At 47.2% G+C, this 18,408-nt stretch overlaps 1 protein-coding gene across 1 annotated transcript; it reads left to right on the top strand.

Moving 5' to 3' along the window:
• Positions 1-473: 473 nt before the first annotated feature.
• Positions 474-16,828, top strand: FIBIN (fin bud initiation factor homolog). Its single transcript, XM_080404073.1, has one exon. It carries the CDS (start codon positions 14,945-14,947, stop codon positions 15,902-15,904), a length of 960 nt encoding a protein of 319 aa, XP_080260199.1. The 5' UTR covers positions 474-14,944; the 3' UTR covers positions 15,905-16,828.
• Positions 16,829-18,408: the final 1,580 nt, after the last annotated feature.

An 18,408-nucleotide genomic window follows, 5' to 3' on the forward strand; every position in this document is an offset into this window, starting at 1 on the left:
CTTACCTTTGTGAGTGGTGGCACAGTACTGAGAAGGGTTGGAGCCCTGAACCCCGCCTGCTGTGGAACAGGCACAAAGCAATGGGCTTTCTGATGCCTGATGCTCAGTTCTGAAACTGCAAACTTTCAGCACCCCTGTTTTCTGCCCATTGCACAGACACTTTCAGAAAGAGCATTTGTTGGGAACAAAAATATGCTGCTAACTCATTGGGATCTCTTGCACAGGTGACACTGACATGGGGAAACAGATCTCTCAAGCAGGACGGCCTGTTGCTGCCTGGATGTGGTGGGAGTCCCTGCTGCAAGGGTCCTTGCAACAGCATCTCCAGCTGGATCAGGTGAGACCCTCCAGGCTGCTGTCCTGCTGCATGCCTGTATCCTCCTGGGCTGTGGTCCCATGGGGCTGCTGTCAAAAGCATGAGCTGTTCCTATGACCTTAAACTGTGAACTAAGCACCTCCTGGTGCTAGCAGCTGGGCCCCACACAGCAGGCACTGCCTGGGGGGATTTCTGGGCCTTCCTAGACGTCCCTTTGGAGAGGTCCCACAGTAATGAGTGCTGTGCTGTGAGGTGACTCCATGCCCCAGGTCAGCCCCATGGCTCCTCTTTGCAGATGAATGGAGGTCTGGGGAGATCCTGGACTACCCCAGGAGCTGATGGCTGAAGTGTGCTTGGTTTATGCACAGGCACTGCCCTTACACCCAGCTACACCTCGGTTGTAGCTATGGGACAAACCTGAATTTCATCCTTACCATTGTGGTTGTGCTGGTTTTGGCTGGGACAGCGTTAATTCCCTTCGCGGTCGCTGGTGCGGGGCCGTGTTTGGGATCCGTGCTGCAAACAGCGCTGGTGGCCAGGGATGCTTTAGCTCACGCCGGGCAGCGCTTGCCCAGCGCCGAGGGCTTTCCTGCTCCTCACCCGCCAGCCAGCAGGCTGGGGGGCACCAGGGGCTGGCAGGGGACACAGCCGGGACAGCCGAGCCCCACGGACCAAAGGGACATCCCATCCCATGCGGCGTCACGCTCGGCATGGAAAGCTGGGGGAGAAGAAGGACGGGGGGGACGTTGGGAGTGACGGCGTTTGTCCTCCCAAGTCACCGCTACGTGTGACGGAGCCCTGCTGTCCTGGGGGTGGCTGGGCACCTGCCCGCCCCTGGGGAGGGGGGAAGGGATTCCTCGCTTTGCATTCCTTGCATGCACAGCTGTTGCTTTACCCATTAAACTAAACTGCCTTTCTCTCAACACAAAAGTTTTCCCACTTTTACCCTTTGGATTCTCTCCCCCATCCCACTGCGGGGGAGCGAGCGGCTGCGTGGGGCTGCGCTGCCAGCCAGGATTAAACCGTAACAATTGTATAAGGATGAATATTATAACTATGGTTCAAATTTCACAGACCTCGCCAAGCCTTTCATGGAGTGTTGCTGTGACAGTATTGATACTACCGGTGAGGTTTAGTTTTGTTGGCATTTTTTCTAAAATGGACCCCGAGTATCCCTGGAGCTGACTGGCTAAGATTATCCATATCAGCCTCAATTTCTTCAGCAAAGCAATGAACTAAGTGTTATAATTTGCATCAACAGGGGCAAAACGCTCCTCTCTCTGCTGTGTGCCTTTAAGGGCCCTCTGAGCTCCCACCCTGCTGAAGGCCATCTCCTGCAGAGTAACTCAGAATGGTTTGTGACCATTCTCCGTGCTCCTTGTCCTGCTTAAGAGCAGGATGTGGCTGTGAAGCACTTGGCTGCTCTGTCAAGGCAATTGAGGTTTAGGTCAGCACGGTCCAGCCGGCTGCCTTGACTGCGGGCAGATCTGGCCCACTGCCCTTCTCCTGGAGGAGACAAGGAACAGCTGCTCGAGCCGTCCGACGGGGCTGTCGGAGCCTTCCTGGGGCACCAGCGTGGCCATCGCAGTGGGACCCGGTGGCTTTGGAATGGTGCGGGAGCAGCCGGGCAGCACCGCCAGCCCCAGGGCATGTAGGTGGCAGCAGCTGGGCTGGCACAGGGGCACGAGAGTCTGCTGCAGGGGAGGAGGGCTGTGATTAAAATATGAAACTTTGGTGGAATGGAGGCCTGGGGTGGCTGCCTGCTAGAGCTACAAGGCACTCAAGTTATCAGCCTCTGAACTGGCGCTATAAGCCTTGGGGGAGGGGGGATGTGTGGAAATAAATTATATATATACAGAAGAGATTCTGCTACAGAGTCTTTCTAGCTGTGTGCATGGCTAAGAATTAGTGTGAGGAATGGATTAGTAGCAAGGACTGTCTGAACATTTGTTTCTCCTCAGATATTTTAACATAAAAGGGACTGCATTCAAGCAGCAGGGGAAAGTTGATTTTAAAACGAGGAGATGTGTATGGTTTAAATATTCTATAGTGATGTCATGGCAGGAAGTTAAGTCCTGATTTTTTTCTGGTTTAAACTTAGTGGAAAGGGTAAGAAAATACTTCAGCTGTACGATTGCTGTGCCTCTAAGTGGTGTGCTGCACGGAGCAGCTGTGTCTGCATGTGCTGTAATATACAGCATACGTCCCCACGTACCCTTGGTGCAGAAGTCACAGCTCCCCTGTGCTTACAAGGAATGATGCCGCCATCATCCCTTTGCTAAATACGGTCCACAAAAGGCAGAGCTCTACATACAAAACCCCCCGCACTAATCCTGTAAGGTAAAACATGTGTACTGTTATCTGTCTTCTACAAGGGGATAAACTAAAAAAGAGAGAACCTGTCAGTGACTACTTACAAGACAGTCTTAAAGCCCCCAAATCTATGAATTGCAACTTCCAGTACTTCCCTGGATGTCACGATATTTTCCCAAGGAGGCAACCAGCCTCGTACACACCGAGGTCAAACCAGATTTCTGTGCTAGATAACCCAACCTGCGTCCTGGATCAGGCTAGGTATTGATAGCAAAATGCAAGATGATTCCAGAGTATAGTATATTGCAGGACTCGCAGTCGGTCTGGTCAAAGAAACTTTCAAAACTTGATTTAAACCCCCAGCAAGTATAATATATTGCAGGAATCGCAGTTGGTCTGGTCACAGAAACTTTTAAAACTTGATTTCAACCCACAGCAAGTGCTCAGATGCCCTGCAGTGAGACAGGCTGCCCCGCTCGCCCCATGTGCTGCACAGAGGCTGCAGCGGAGGGCAGGCGCTGCCTGGGGTCTGACACAGCAGCAACCGTGAGAAGCGCAGAGGGAGAGAAAAGAGATATTGCTGTTCCTGCTCACACCTACTCTGTGTTTGTAGATGTCTTTAAGCTTTTTCTAGTTGGCCCGAGCATGGTGAGAACAAATCAAGCAAGCAGCTAGACAAAGCCTTGGCATTTCTGACCTATGTCAGTGTGGGAGCATCCAAGCTTGCATCCAAGTGTGCCTTAGGATCCAGCAAAGCTTTCAGGAAAGATTTGATGCTTTCTTTTTCATGTCTGAGTGGTGCAAGTAGCAGTAACCCTGGATGTTGGGGCTTTTGAGTAGTTTACATTGCAGAAAGGGAATGTTTTGATTATATTAAATAGCTGTCAGCCTTAGATGTTGTTCACAATCTGAACTGTTGATCTTTTACATGGATTTTTTCCTGAAAGAAAATCAATTAACACTCACCATTAAATCAGTGAAAAAAAGTACACTTTCCTGACGTATATTCTCTTTTATGTTTACTAATTTGCAAGCGTCTCTGTCCATACTTGTCTTTATCATCTTTATAGTCACTGTGAGAAAATGCTATTTTCACGTTTTTTCTGGCTGATGCTGGTTTACATTTTGTTCTGTAGCTTCTAGTATTACATGTGGTTTAAATAGAAAAGACATGGTGGTAAAACAAAATTTCTATTATTATTTTGTGGGTTACCCTTAAATTGACCGGTACAATTTCAGAAGTATAAAGCAATTAGTGGGAAAGGGAGAAAGGGCTGAGATGCCTGGAAGGATGTGTGGTCAGCCCATTTTCCAGACCTCCCCTCGGGAGATCACCCATGATGTGTGAAATGTACTGGCTCACCTGGCTGACCCACTGATGGGGATGACATCTGCTTCCTCAGACCCTTGTCCTGTTAGGACTCAGCATGTGCTTCACTTTCTGAATATAACCAGCCATGCTGAGTTTGGTTGGACTGTGTACATGAACACAGTTAAGTACAGACAGGAATGTGGCCTTAATTTGTCCAAAAGCACAGATGGAAAAGCAGGTCCATTTTTTTCTTCTTATGAATCTATAGGGATTACCCCGTCACAGCGTGCTCCATCACTACATGGTAAGTAGAGTTCGACACAATTTTAACCAGGCACGTAAAATACATAAACAACAAATAGAAGGTAGTGCAACAGCTTTAGAAGAGCCCCCTGTGGCCCCGAGTCTTGTCCGCGTCCATTCCAGAGCCACCAAGAGGTAAGTGAACGGCTCTTCTCACATGGCAACCTGCACACGTGCAATACTGGCCTTTGCAGTGTCAGTTCAGGGGGAGCTTCAGTGTCAATGCAGCCAAGATTTAACCTTAAATATATCTCGTATTTAGGATTGACACTGCTTACTCTTTTTTTTTTTTTTTTTTTTTTTGGGGGGGGGGGGGAATCAGAATTCCCACATATTCCTTCGAAAAGGCTATTACCATGGTTCTCACCATGCCCTACATGCTCCTCTCAAAACAGCATGCTGCCCAAAGTGTTGCTTCCTAAGCAGAGAGACTGCAGGCACATTTGCCTGGCTGGGCAAGGTACACCTCCACCCTCAGGTTGCCTGTCGGGATTTTTTCTGCCACTCTCTTTATTTCAGAGATCCAGCCATCTTTTGTTGGGTTTTCACAGGTTTACAGGTGATGAGTGCTGAGGAGCTCCTGGCGGGGGGTTGTTACAGCATCGCAGAAAGGTGCCGGCTGCTCTCTAAAGATCTGGTGGTTAAGGCTGCTTGCTTTCAAATCCCTCACAAAACCTGGCACAGACCAGCTCTCTCCAAAGAGTCACCTTCAAGATCCAGTGTCTTGGACTTGGCAGTGGAGCCTCCTGTTAACATCTGGTCCAAGAGAGGAGGGGAGGTAGGGCTGAAAGGGGATGCTTCCTGCGCCCATGCTGTCTCTCACAGATCCCACAGCAGCTGATGCTGATGATAGTGCCCAGAAGTGTGAATTTTGGCAGCCCCCTGAAGATTGCTAAGATTTTGGTGCTTCTAGAGGCATTATTTTGAGGTATGAAAGTCCTGTCTGCTTACGGCAGAGCTGGTATCCGCATTCAACAGATCAGTATACTCGGTTTATCTGTTTATTATTAGAGCAGCGGTGGCTGCCCCATCCCTGGCAGTGTTCAGGCCAGGTTGGATGGGGCTTGGAGCAACTCAGTCCAGTGGGAAGTGTCCCTGCCTGTGGCAGGGGGGTTGGAACAGGGTGATTTTTAATGTCCCTTCCAACCCAAACCATTCTATGATTCTATGATTGTATGATTAGCTTCGACAAGTGGGGACAGTTTACTTCCTGCAGTCTTACTTCACCGGCAAACCCTTCTGCTTTTAATAGGTACAGGGATTATGATGAAAGAAGATATTCTGTGCTGTTCCAGAGAGGATTAGACACCTTTCTATTTGCTAATGTGTTCCACTTCCAGCATATTTACTGCTGTAACATCTGGACAGAAAAAGATGTTTGGTAACCAGTGAAGTAACACGATAAAGTTACGATGTCTGGAGCAGATTGCTGTTGCGTTACTATGTGTTAGTCCCACACGGTGTGACACTATATCCAGTTAGTCACAGTGCCAGGTTTATATATTTGATAAAGAGATGAAAATGGAATTTTTAGTAGGGAAACAACAGAATAGAAAGGTTTCAGAGGAGATAATTTATTCCCTAAATTAGATTTCATTCATTTTTAATCACAAGAGGCAATTAAGTGTTTTCGTTGCATTACTTAAGAAAATATTTTAATTGCTCAGCTGCTTCTAATCAAATTGTACAGCTAATTCTCTGAAAACGTTTGATAACCAAAACCATTTGTAAATGCCAACACTTCCGTACACCTCAGCAGAAATGAACCTCTGCTGAAAATCTGTACCACAAGCATTCTCTGCTGTGATGACTTTTCTCATGCAACAACTTTGTCCCAAGGCTAGTCATCACGTATCAATAATTAGTACCAAATAGCTGGTGGTCAGAGAGAACTGCTCAAAAGCATTACGTACACTGTAATTTCATTAACAATAGAAAACTCTTTTTTTTATCATCTGGAATTAACACAATGAGCAATCTAGGAATTACAACTGATATCTGGAAATGCCTAACATTTCTGGAAACTTATGTTTCCAGAAACAGCTAATGGTTCCTGTATTATTCAGTGTGCTGATTCCCAGATGACTCGCAGCCCAAAAAAAAAGAAAAGAGGCTACTGTCTACAAGTAACTTGCAAGTAAGCCAAGTGCAAGCAAGCCAGTTAGAATATAGAGCACAATATCTCCAAGATTCATCTTTGACTCTGGCCAGTCAAAGGCAAGGGGAAAGTTCCCATCACTTTCAGCAAGAGTTAGAGAAACTTTGTTTAGAAAACACAGTCCTCAATGTCTCTTTCCAAGTATCTTAGCTACTAAGGTAGTGAATTTCTCCATTTATGCTGAAGCAGCTTTGGACTCCCGATCCCTTTTTGTCACTGCAGCAGAAACAACAGCAGCAGTTATCCAGATACCATTCTCAGAGGTGTGCTTACGTTCTTGACAGTGAATTAAAGACTAAACTGATTCCTTTTAGGAAAAAAAAAGGAGGGGAAATAATGCTTATAAATGGAATAAAACAATCAAAAGATTTTATAATGTGCAAATTATTTAAATTTTTGCCACAGAATTAGTGGTCCTAGCTATGATTTATAAGGTGAGTCTTCTCAAAAGTTGTAGTATAATGCTTATTGCTCACTTTAACACTTTTGAAAATCCTTTTTTTTTTCTGATTTCAAATCCTACATTTTCAGGAACGTGAGAAACCACCACAAAACAAGCTTGAATTTGCAGCCTGTGGTTATCCGTGATCCCAGCTGGACTTCTTCAAAAGAAAGGTAGGTTAGTTTTAATAGATGCCTGAGTATGTTTTGATTAATGCATCCATCTCGGCAGCAAGACCTCCTTCTTGGTCCAAGTTCTTCAGGTTTACAAGTAATAAAAAGATTACAAAACACAAAAGATTACAAACTACTGTCTGTGATTTTTCAGAAAGTCATGTCGGAGAGCTTGGCCCGATACTTTGTAGGCTGGAAGGGTTCAAATGTATGCTGTTTCTTTAAACAACAGCAAGAGCAGAAAATGAGCAAAATGTGGTTCTTTGAAGACAAATACATAAAAATGCACCGGTAAGTTTAAAGGCAGTGCCACTTACTTGCAGCATGTCTGACAAATCCTCAGAACTGTGTCGGGACAGCAGCTGGACCCTGCAGCCCCTCTGGAAGCAGATTCCTGGGGCAGCAAAGGTCAAGCACATCCCAGAATCGTGCTCTGCACAAGGTGCTTTGGGAGGCAAGTGTGAAGAGAGTGAAAAATGGAAGAAACCATATGATTTCATTACCCAAAGAAATCTTCACTGCCATTTCAAGCATTTTTATTTGTGGTGAACTACTCCTTCACCAAATTTACATTCAAATGACTCCAGTGCAACAAGAGGTTAAGAAAACAGGGGACATGTCACCCCCTGCCATCATCCCATGTGCCAGTGGGATGACTTTCTACAAAAAGAGGGTGACTTTGAAGTCCAGTGCCACAGCACTCAGGAGCATAACCTGCAAAACGTATTGTGAAGATGACAAAGGAGTGATTTAGCAGGTTTGAAACCAAGGGTGAAATCCCACCTCCCACCGAAGCTATGGCACGGCGCCAGGGGCCAGCTTTCACCCGGAGGTTATTGCTGGTATATCTCACTGTACCACAGGGGTGCCAGAAAGGGGAATATTAATTGCCGCCTTTGTCAAAGCAATATTTGTGCCCTTAATGGGGTGAAAGAGGCCACAGGCTCCCACTAATCCTTTCTGTTCAGTCATTATTGCTGCCACCTGCATATTTAATGCCGGCAACTTAATTAGGCAGGGTCTTCCTTGGGAGAAGAGCGGGAGGGGAAGGAGAGGCAACCCCACAGTCGTGGACAGGCTCCTTCTGCTCTGGAGGCTGCTGGCATCAGACAAACAGCACATGTTGCAGGTGTTTGACCCACGGAGGTGTCCTGCCCTGCCTTCCAGATGCGTCTGGAAGGTTTTGAATGTGCCTTCTTAATCCGAGGTTACAACAGTTGTCACAGCATCGCTTTGGTTTGATTGAACCTTCCTCGGGGTCCCGATAGGAAAGTGTTTTAAATGCCTCCAAAGCTGCCTGCTGTGAAAACAGAAGCATTTATTCTGTTACTAGAGGGAAATTGCTCTTCTTTGTGCTTCTGTGGGTGTGGCTGCTGAGATTCTTCAGCAAATCTATGCTTGGGCATCACCTGTTTAACCCTGGAGGAAACCCAGGAAACTTCCAAGGCACCACAGCGCTGTGGTCTCAGGGTTTCTGGCACCCTGGCATGACAGTCCCTAGGAAAAGGCAGGCTGATCAGCTGGCACAGGCTCTGGGACCAGAAACCCCAGTGGGATTAAAGCACCAGAACAGACCAATCTGCGAGACCAAACATGGTGTTCAGAGGCCCTGAACGCCAGCAGCGAGGCTGGGGCTTTCTTATCCAAGGCATCCAAGCTGGATGAGCCATATTTCCTAAGCCTAAATTAGCCTGCAAGCTTTAGTCCATCCAGCTTCTTTCCATTAAAGCAGGTTATATGTCTTTGCTTCCTGACTATAAATGTGGAAACAGGCAGGTAGTGTTCCTGCAGCTCTGCAGGACACCCGCACACGTTGGGTCAAAGCCAGTTGTAGCAAGTGACCGCGCTGGGGCTCCAGGTCGAGCGGCCGAGGCAAGTCCCACCAGCACCCATCGCATCCTCTGCAGAGGTGCCCACAAAGCCACGAGCAAGTCAGCTCCAATGCCAGCTCCTAAGTCACCCCCGTTCTGAAAAGAAGTCATAAATCCTAGCAGGAGGTATACATTCCCTATCGATACTCTGCACCAACCTCAAGCAGGGGAGAATAACGCAGTGTTAGGGCTGCTGAAAGAGTGCTCTGTGTGCAGCGAGTCATTAAAAACCTGTGGAACAGTCAACCGTGACTGCACAAAAATAAATATAGGGCTGACTGTAAATAGTGCCCCCTCACCTGCTTCTTCAAGCAGAATTTTATAAGAATGTTTGTTAAAGGGAATTATTTTTATTTTTTTTTTAACAGGGAAATTTTTGGTATAATTCAATTGAAACCATATGCTTGGTTTTACGCTGCTCAAACAGAGTCAGCCTAGTTTTAAATTTAATACACCGTTAAAAACACCTAAATAAAAATCCAAGTTGAATGTTTTGGGATACAAAAAGGACATTTTCCAACTCCTAAAAAACAGATCTGGGAATACAAGTGAATTTTACTATAGAAGCATGTTTTGTTTTATTCTTTAATTGCTACATTGGGAAAGGTATGGGTGAGAGGAGTTTAAACCAGCTAAATCCCAGGATATTTTTTTTCCATCTTCTCTCACTTTTATCTGACAAAGGATACTATTATATAAATATTTCAGTTTTATCTAAGGCAGAGAATAGAAAGGCTAAACCATTTCAGAGACGTGTTTAACAAAAGTACATGCAGTTGGTTAGCCCCGAACATGTAGGCTCCCACTCTAAATTCACAATCAGGGACTCTAAAGGATCCAGTGAGCAGAGGAAATTTGATGACTAACCAGTATAAAATGTGTCAGGATCTAGCTTTTATTCACAAATTCATACCTGATTTTAATACATAAGTTTATGTGTGTAAATGAGAAAATGCCATCCTTATAAAGGTGGCAAAGCTGGAAATTATGTGCTGTAAAATCTGCTTAAAATGATGGGGAACCGGCCTAGAGAATAGGCGTGAAGGTTCAGCTTTCAGAAAATTTAGATGTTTTTAAGACCCTGCCTCAGATGAATACATTAGATCACAGGACTGCAAATCCTGAGCAACTGTATCAATGGATTCCCATTGGGAATGACATCAGCATTCCTCCACCAGACTCTCCTAGGTTGCTTCCAAGGCTTTTATTCGAATTCTTTTCCAACTCTGCCTGAGCAGAACATGTCAGATCATAAGCTTGCTCTATTTTGCGAGAGGGAGAGAAAGAAAGAGAAGAAAAGTCAGGGTCTTTTAAAAACCCCAAATAAATCTTATTTTACTTCTAACAGGTTAGAGGCAAGGAGAATGCATTATTATGAATAATTAGTGAACTATGTTTCTGTAACATCTGCAAAGTGTATGTTTTCACATACAGCCTTTTCACGTTCACATAGAGCATTAAAAATAACACAGACAGGACTGAAAATCAAATCAACTTTCTAGCAGCACAATAGACTGTCTCTGTAACAAGCCACATTTACAGTCATGGGGAAACTTCTTCATGTGCAGGCCAATAATGATGCTTTTTTAAGTGTTTCATTTCCACTGAGGAAGTGTTATTATTTCCACTTCAGGAACCTTGCTGAAGAAATGCTAGTGATACTCCTTTTGGGGTTCAAGGGTTTTCATCAACAGACAGAAATGGCGCTAGTATTATAATACCAGTAAATATTCACCCTTCTTCATCTCTCTTTTAATCTCTTCCCTTCTTAGGAAGCATTCAGATGCATCACTTCTCTTTGCAAAAATAACCTGAGCGCATCCTCAGTTTTTTTCTTGAAGAAAATTGTATTTATATAAAGTAAACCAGCACCTGCTACACAGCCAGGCTGCGGTAAAATCTCTTTCTGTATTTTTCTGCCAAGGTTGAGCTCGTTTTGATGTTGGCTGAAGCTGAAGCAGATTCAGTACTAATTGTTTATTCTTCTGAGACAACCATCCTGACAGACCCTTTCTATTATTCACATCCAGCCTCATACCCAATACTTCCTACAGCTACTTGTGTTTTTTGGATTTGGCTCTTCGTCTTGCTTATCCAAGAAGGGCCAGCGCTAAAGGACTCAGAGAACTCTATGCCCAGACACAGCTGAGCTTTCAGCCTGAAACCTATGAAGAAGAAAAAGGTTATTGCCATCTGCCAGCCTTCAACGTAAGCTAACAGCAAAGTTGTTTTCTCCACAAATTGGTATCGGAGAAATGTCTTGTCCAGCTGTTCCAATTCTGAATTAAGGGCACCCTTCTGACGAATTCAAAATTTCAGTGTAACAGCAGATAAGCATGGTGGTCCTGGAACATTCAGTATGGTTCATGCTGTGGCATATTCAATCCTAATTTCTGTTGCATTCCAAAGTTCTACTGCATGAATATTAAGTGCATTATAAAAGTTTCATTCTACATTTTTTTTTCTATTCTGCAGAATTTCTGGCATATTCTTATGGCAATTTTCCTACAAAAAAAAAACTCTGGCATTATTCTTTCATGGGCTATTTCATGCCCACCTCACTTGATGCCATTTGAGTGTTTAGTGCTACACCCTACAATTAGAAATTGCACACACATACTTGTTAGTCTCATGTTTAAACAAGGTATCTTTATGTAAAGCTATAGAACAGTTCCCAGCAGGAAAACAGAAGCCAGTAGTCAGAAAACAGCATTTATACCCTAAAGCCTGTGGGGCCTTTAGGACCATATAACATATATCTGTTCTCCAAATTAACGGCCATTTATATCTGAAACATTCTGATGCTGCAAGGTTTACCGTGATCCGCGACAGAAATAGCAAGCCTGCGTAAGCCAAGAACCAGAAATGAAGCACTGCTGGCAGGGGAAAATTATGTGAGCATCACCTGAAGCCCAGTGCCAAGCTGCGTATTTGCCATCAGTTATAGGCAGTTTCTGGCCCAGAGGCTGATTTTGGTGCTGTTGCAGGAGAGGTCATGCAGAGTAAATTCTGCAATTCTTTATAGTACTATAAACCTAATGTGGTTCAGTGGAAAAACAATGGCTTTACCACAGCAGAGTGTATCATGCCAAGTATTTGGAAAAAAGACAGTATCAGTATGCCACTTTAATTTTGTTTTCAGTATTTTTCCCTCATTTTATGCAAAAGGAATTTTTAAATGCTTGAGCAGGCACGGAGGGTAAAATACTGTCACGCTGAAATCAATGGGCCTTTTGACAATACCAGGATTTCAATGAGGGCCTTCATGGGAGCATGCCACAAGGCGCAGCTGTTTCTTGGATGCATCCCAAAAGCTCCCCAGATATCTGATCTCAGTCAAACTACCCCTATGGGTTCCCAGCAGAAAATGCAACATTCAGCAGAAAACAGCTCGCTCTCCTCCCTGCTTCTCTCCACCCCGCGTTTCTGGTATTCCTGAGAAATCCCTTCTGTCCTCCTTCAGTTTTATTGCCCTCTGTGCCTTCTAGATAATGCCAGAAATTACTTTGCAAAACTCTTTGTTAACACTATTTTTATGTTATTTCAGCCATTGCTGTGGAGTTCCTAACGCCATTAACTGTGTTGACCATGTCTGACCCTTCAGCCCCGGTCTTGATGGATAAAGGTAATCGTTACTTTCAGTGTGTGTCTTTCAAAAGAATAATATATATATATATGATTTTCATTTCTACGCACGTGGTTTTATGAACAATTGAAGGGTATTCATATTAGATTATCTTGGTGCATTCGCAAGACTTTTGCCTTTTACACGTCATTTTGGACTGAATAATAGCTACTCATGCACAGTATTGTTCTGTCGATGTAAGCCTACATCTTTTCCATTGTTTGGTGCTTTGCAGTTGACACTTAGGATTCTGTTGGGTTGTAATCCTGAACCATAATAGGTATTGCCTCGGATCAGGCTGTTGTGTACCTTTCAGCAAGTTCCAGCTTTTACCAAAGCTTTGCCCACTGAGTCACCAAGGCTGCAGATCCCGTACCGCAGACTTCCTTCAGAAGCAGACATTCCAAGTGGGTTACTCGGGGAGAAGCTATTTTGATGTAAAATTTAAATAAAACTCGGATAATGTGTTGTGGATTGAAAACAGCAGTGGCTGGGAGTCGGCAGCTGCAGGAGGGAGCAACAGACACCTCTTAGTCTCTGAATGTTTGAAGAGACGGAGAAAAAGGATTTAGTAAGGCTGAATTCTTTTTACCCACTGTGACACTGGTGAAAGCATAACCATGCTGACAAAGCTATAGCCGAGTGATTTACAGCGCGGTACTTCCATCAAAAGACCTCAAAAGTGGAGTCCACCACAAACCAAGCATCAGCCAAACCAGTCAGCTGGCAGGAACACCAGCCTGGGTGGAAACTTCTGTAGATAAAGTACTATGGCTGGCAAAGAATTGGGAACCCAATAAAATATTAGGTGAAACAAGAGCATCCTGGGAATAAAATTGTTTGAAAGAGCCCCTGTTGGCAAACACAGGCCAAGGACAAATGCCAAGCGGGCTCAGTTGAATAAGCTTTAAACCTTTTATAGAAAGCTGAAGCACAAAAGCTTAGCCTAATCCAACCTATTTATACGAGTGTTTTCTGAACTTAATTACAAATTTAAAATGTTTCCAAATGTGTGGAGTGTTTCTGTTTGGATAGTCTGTCTGGCCTGGGTTCTCAGCGGCGCAAAAGAAGGTGCCTGGACTCTTGCAAACATGGCTCATCTTGAGGTGTATGTGCACGTGGCCATCGCTGACTCTGGGGCTTGGAACGACTGCTGTGAAGCAATGGAGTAAGGGAAGGGTCCAGCTGTGACCCTTGCTGCCTCGGGGTTAGGGTTTTGTTGCTTGGCTGACCGGTAGGTTTATTTTTTGCTCATGTTTCTTGGTGTTTGTTAGTCTTATGATCTTCTGTGCTTACATAAAGCGCTCCGGCAGGCTCTGAAGTCAATGCCGGGGAAGGCTGATAGCACAGGTTATCGTGCAGCATTAGGGCCACGCTGACAGTGGGAGCTTGCACCGGGTGCAGCTGTGTCATCTCTGAAAGGGCCTGGCCATGTTGCAAAGCCCACCAGCGAGCTCCCAGGAACCTGCCCACGGGTAGCGGGGGCAGAACAGGCAGCCACCATGGGCAGGGATGTGGGGCCAGGGGAAGAGAAGAAAAAGGGAGCAGGCAGTGGAGCTCGACGTGCTGGAGCAGGAGAAGAGCAGCTGATCCCTGCAGTGGGCTATCGGCCCCACGTGCGCCTGGAGACGGGACAGCCTGTGGCTACAGAACGAAGCTGCTGCAAGGGAACGGGCTTGAGACTATGTTTGGAAGCCTAAAGGTGTCTAAAGTCACGTCACCATAAGAAATGGTAAAGCCAAAGTCCCCCGAGTCCCTTCAGGCTCTGCATTCTACAGTGCCCAGCGTAACAGTGGAAAAAGCAGAGCTACAAGCTAAGCGTCAGGCCTCTTTCCCAATGAAGTTAACTGTAACCATCTTAGCTATTTGCATCACGCAGAAAGTATCAGGATGGCAGCTAAAGTATTTACATTAAAGAGGCGTCATAAATATTTTTGCATGCAAAGCCCTCACAAACAGCAGCAGGAGCCTTCACTCTGGCTGACTGCAGGGTCTGGTACAACCTCTGCTAGCTGATTTTTTTCCGTGGAAGAGGAAAGATGCTGTGAAAAGAGCCGGTAACTTTACAGACCTTTTGTGATCTCACCTTGATTTAAGAACCCAAACAGAGTAAGGACAGATTTACACAGGTTTCGTGCAGGGACCGACCCCGCTGTAACACAGCTACTGGATTCCCGTGGACTAATGTATCAGGAGGGAGAAACGCTGGAGGTTTTACAGAGCAGACTGCACCTGGATTTTCCTCAGCCGCGCCTGACGTTTTGTTTAAGGGCAGATTTTGCATCTCACCTCCCTGTCTGCGCCCTACACCTTGTGCTCGGACCCCCACCTTCCTCCCCCGGGTCTGGCCTGGGCGGGGGGCGGGGGCTGCTGCCCCCACCGCGGCCCTTCGCAAAGGGGGGAACGAGGGGAGGTGCTGGTATGGGGGTCGATGCCCGGGGGTGGGGGTACGCGCCGCCCCGTGTGTCCCCCCGGGGCGATGCCCGGGGGCGGTGCCCGCGGTCCATGCCCGGGGCGGGGGGCGATGTCCGGGGCGGGGGGCGGCCCGGCCCTGCGCGGGGGCCGCTCCCCGCCCCCCCTCCCCCCGGCTTTTAAGGCGGGCAGTGCGGAGGCCCCCGCCCAGAGCGGGCCAGGCCTGCGCCGCGCATCCCGGCCGGCCCGCAGCGCAGCGCAGTGGGGCCGGGCAGCCCCATGGGGCGTGGGCGGCGCGGCCGGGGGCAGCGGGGGCCCGGCCGGCTGTAGGCTGCCCGCCGCCCGCCGCAGCATGCCGGCAGCGCTGCGCCTGCTGTGGCTGGGCTGCCTCTGCAGCCTCTGCCGCGGGTACTTCGAGGGGCCGCTGTACCCCGAGATGTCCAACGGGACCCTGCACCACTACTTCGTCCCCGATGGGGACTACGAGGAGAACGACGACCCCGAGCGGTGCCAGCTGCTCTTCAGGGTGAGCGAGCAGCGGCGGTGCGGCGCGGCGGCGGCGGGCGGCGGCGGGCTGAGCCTGCGGGAGGAGCTGACGGTGCTGGGCCGGCAGGTGGAGGACGCGGGCCGGGTGCTGGAGGGCATCGGCAAGAGCATCTCGTACGACCTGGACGGGGAGGAGAGCTACAGCACCTACCTGCGCCGCGAGTCCGCCCAGATCAGCGACGCCTACTCCAGCTCGGACCGCTCGCTGAGCGAGCTGGAGGGCAAGTTCCGCCAGGGCCAGGAGCAGGGCGGCCGGGAGGAGGCCCGCCTGGGCGATAGCTTCGTGGGGCTGCTGCTGCACGCCCGCGCCCTGCTGCGGGAGACTCGCCACATCTCCAGCGGGCTGCGGGACAAGCACGACCTGCTGGCCCTCACCGTCCGCAGCCACGGCGCCCGCCTCAGCCGCCTCAAGAATGACTATCTCCGCGCCTGAGCCGCAGCCGGCCCGGCTGGGGCGGCACCGATGCCCCGGGGAAAAAAAACACCAAAAGACACAAACAAAAACTTATTTATTGCCTTTGACTTCCTAAACAATTAACGCCTTTTTATAAAGCGGGAGGTCAGAGGTATGTTTAAGTTAATATCGCATATTTAAGGAATTACCCTGCGTATAGCATTCATCCAGCGTTACAAAGCCAAGGTGGCTTTCTGGTCCCCCCGCCCTGCCGGGGGGACGGGGGGACGGGGGGGGGAGGAGGCGGCAGGTGTGGGGGTCCCCGCCGCCCCACATCCCGTGCCGCAGCTGCTGGTGCTGCTCCCGGCCCCCACCGCCAGCCGCTGGCCGCTGTCGCCTCCCTAACCGTGTATAACGCTCTGTACGCCGCGCACCTCCAGAGCTCCGCTGCGCCCCTGAAAGCCGGGATGTCCGCTTGAAAGCCGGGATCTATTCTGGCAGGATTTGTACCCTCCAGGCTTGTCTATCTGTGACTCTATTGTAACCCCGCGAGCCAGCCAGAAGGGCTTATGTCAAATCCTAAGAATGCTGATGTGGATTTGAAGAAGGAGCCCCAGCAGCGATGCTCGTTTCAGATCCCAAACGTGAGAGCCAGGTTTCTAAAAGCACGTTTCCAAAGCAGACGAAAAGGTTTGGCCTGTGCCACCACAGTGATGCTTCTTGTTGGTGCCTTTGTACTTTTGCTAGCTATGCTATTAATAAAACTATCGGTGCGCCTAGACAATAGCAGAAGTGCCTCGTGGGAAGGGGAAGGAGAAGGAGGATTGTTTGGGTTTGTAGACTCGTTGTTATCTAGTTGTCTATTTGGGGTAATACAGCTACTAGGTTACAGATACTGCAGGCAGAATCACTGTTCGGATGACAAAAAGTTCCTATGTTGTTTTAATAAATACCTGAAAATGATGTGGAAGCATACTTCTTTTTTACTGTTCTGCTCGAGATGCTCTTGATTTAGAACATGCTGTTGTAATGTGTGTTTTCAGCAAAAATTGTATGTAGACCCTGCCAAATGAAATAACTTGCTTTTTTAGTAAAAACAAATAAAAACTTACAGACCCCAGAGGTAAGCAAGTTTCATTAAATGTAATGATACAGGAGGGTACGTAGGGCGGATATTTTATGAGTTCCAAAGCCTTTTCAAGAAACTAGCAAGCCCACGGCACTGGAAGAGCAACTGTTGGCACATTTGAGGTCTGATCTTGTTAACCCTGCTCGTGTTCAGTTATACTTTGGTCTGCAGACCGTCCAGTCTTGTAAGGTACCCAGCAAGGCAGTGGGTCAACGTAAGTCACCTGGGGCCAGAGTGCTGAAGGCACCAAGAAACGTCTGATGAAGGTAGGTGCTTACGGAATGTCTGGACCACCCAGGCAGCTCACTTTCCCTAAAGGCAGTGCGGTATAGCTCCCACCAGGATACCTTAGATGTCAATTGGCACCTTTAGATCCCCAGTATCTTTGAGGACCTGCCTGAAGAAAATGAAACATTTTATTTACAGACTTCAGTGGAACTGCTCAGTGTTGTTTTCGAGTATGTCGTCAAGTTAGAAGGCATGACAGGGGACAGGGTCTAGGTCTTAAAAATTATTTTAATTTGTGATACTTTGCTTGCTGCTAGCATTGGCTAGCACAACACAAGAGCGAAAAGGGCCACCTGAGTCACTGAGTTGTCTGCCCACTGTCACAGCAAACCATATAGCATTTGTGGGATGGACCAAACCCTAGAAGTATCTGAGGGTCTCATTCACATCCAGTCTCTCCTTTCTCTTGGAATCTTACCTGTTTAGAAGTAGGTACCAAAGATCTCATGAGGTTCTATTTGTGCCCAGGTGCCTCTTAAAAGGAGTTTTAGTCTCCGCTTACCCACTTGCTGAGTTAACAGATATAACGTGAATTGTAAACATCAGAAAAGAAACTCAAATGGCAGGCCATGCTGGGCTGTTAGCCACATGAGAGCGGTATTCGAACCATAATATAGAAAAATAGTAGTAGTAGTAGCAGTGTAAGCCACAGCATCGTGAATAAGCTTGAAGCAGCTTGGCTATTCTGTGGGCAGTAGCAAACTTTTAGTCAAGCTCAAACTATCCCAACGTACACGGCATACCAGGAGAGGCAATGTTTGCAGGGCGCTGCTTTGAAAAGGAGATTATGTGACCTGTGGAGACATAATGTTATCACTCGTTCTGCTCAATACCCTGTCTATAAGTTGTTATCTGATGAAACAAACCCATTTCTTTAAAATCCACGCTATGACAAATATGAACATTTTGATAAATGTCTCCATTGACATATGTTTCAGCAAAGTATAAACATTTTTATATTTGAAATAGAAACAAAATCAGAACTCTGCTCTGTAACATTGATTATAAAAGGCTTTAGATGTTCTCTTTCAAAAAGAAAATGCGTACATCTGAGTCTGGCCTACACATAAGTTCACATGTTTAGTAAAAAAGGCCAACCTTACTGTGAAGGTTGAACTGTGAAGCC

This window comes from Falco punctatus (assembly GCF_963210335.1).
Source record: "Falco punctatus genome assembly, chromosome: 10".
NCBI classification, from domain to species: Eukaryota; Metazoa; Chordata; class Aves; order Falconiformes; family Falconidae; genus Falco; species Falco punctatus.

What these genes read in the sequence shown, in the direction of transcription:
- FIBIN (XM_080404073.1), top strand. Translation starts at nt 14,945, where the DNA reads ATGCCCGGGGGTGGGGGTACGCGCCGCCCCGTGTGTCCCCCCGGGGCG.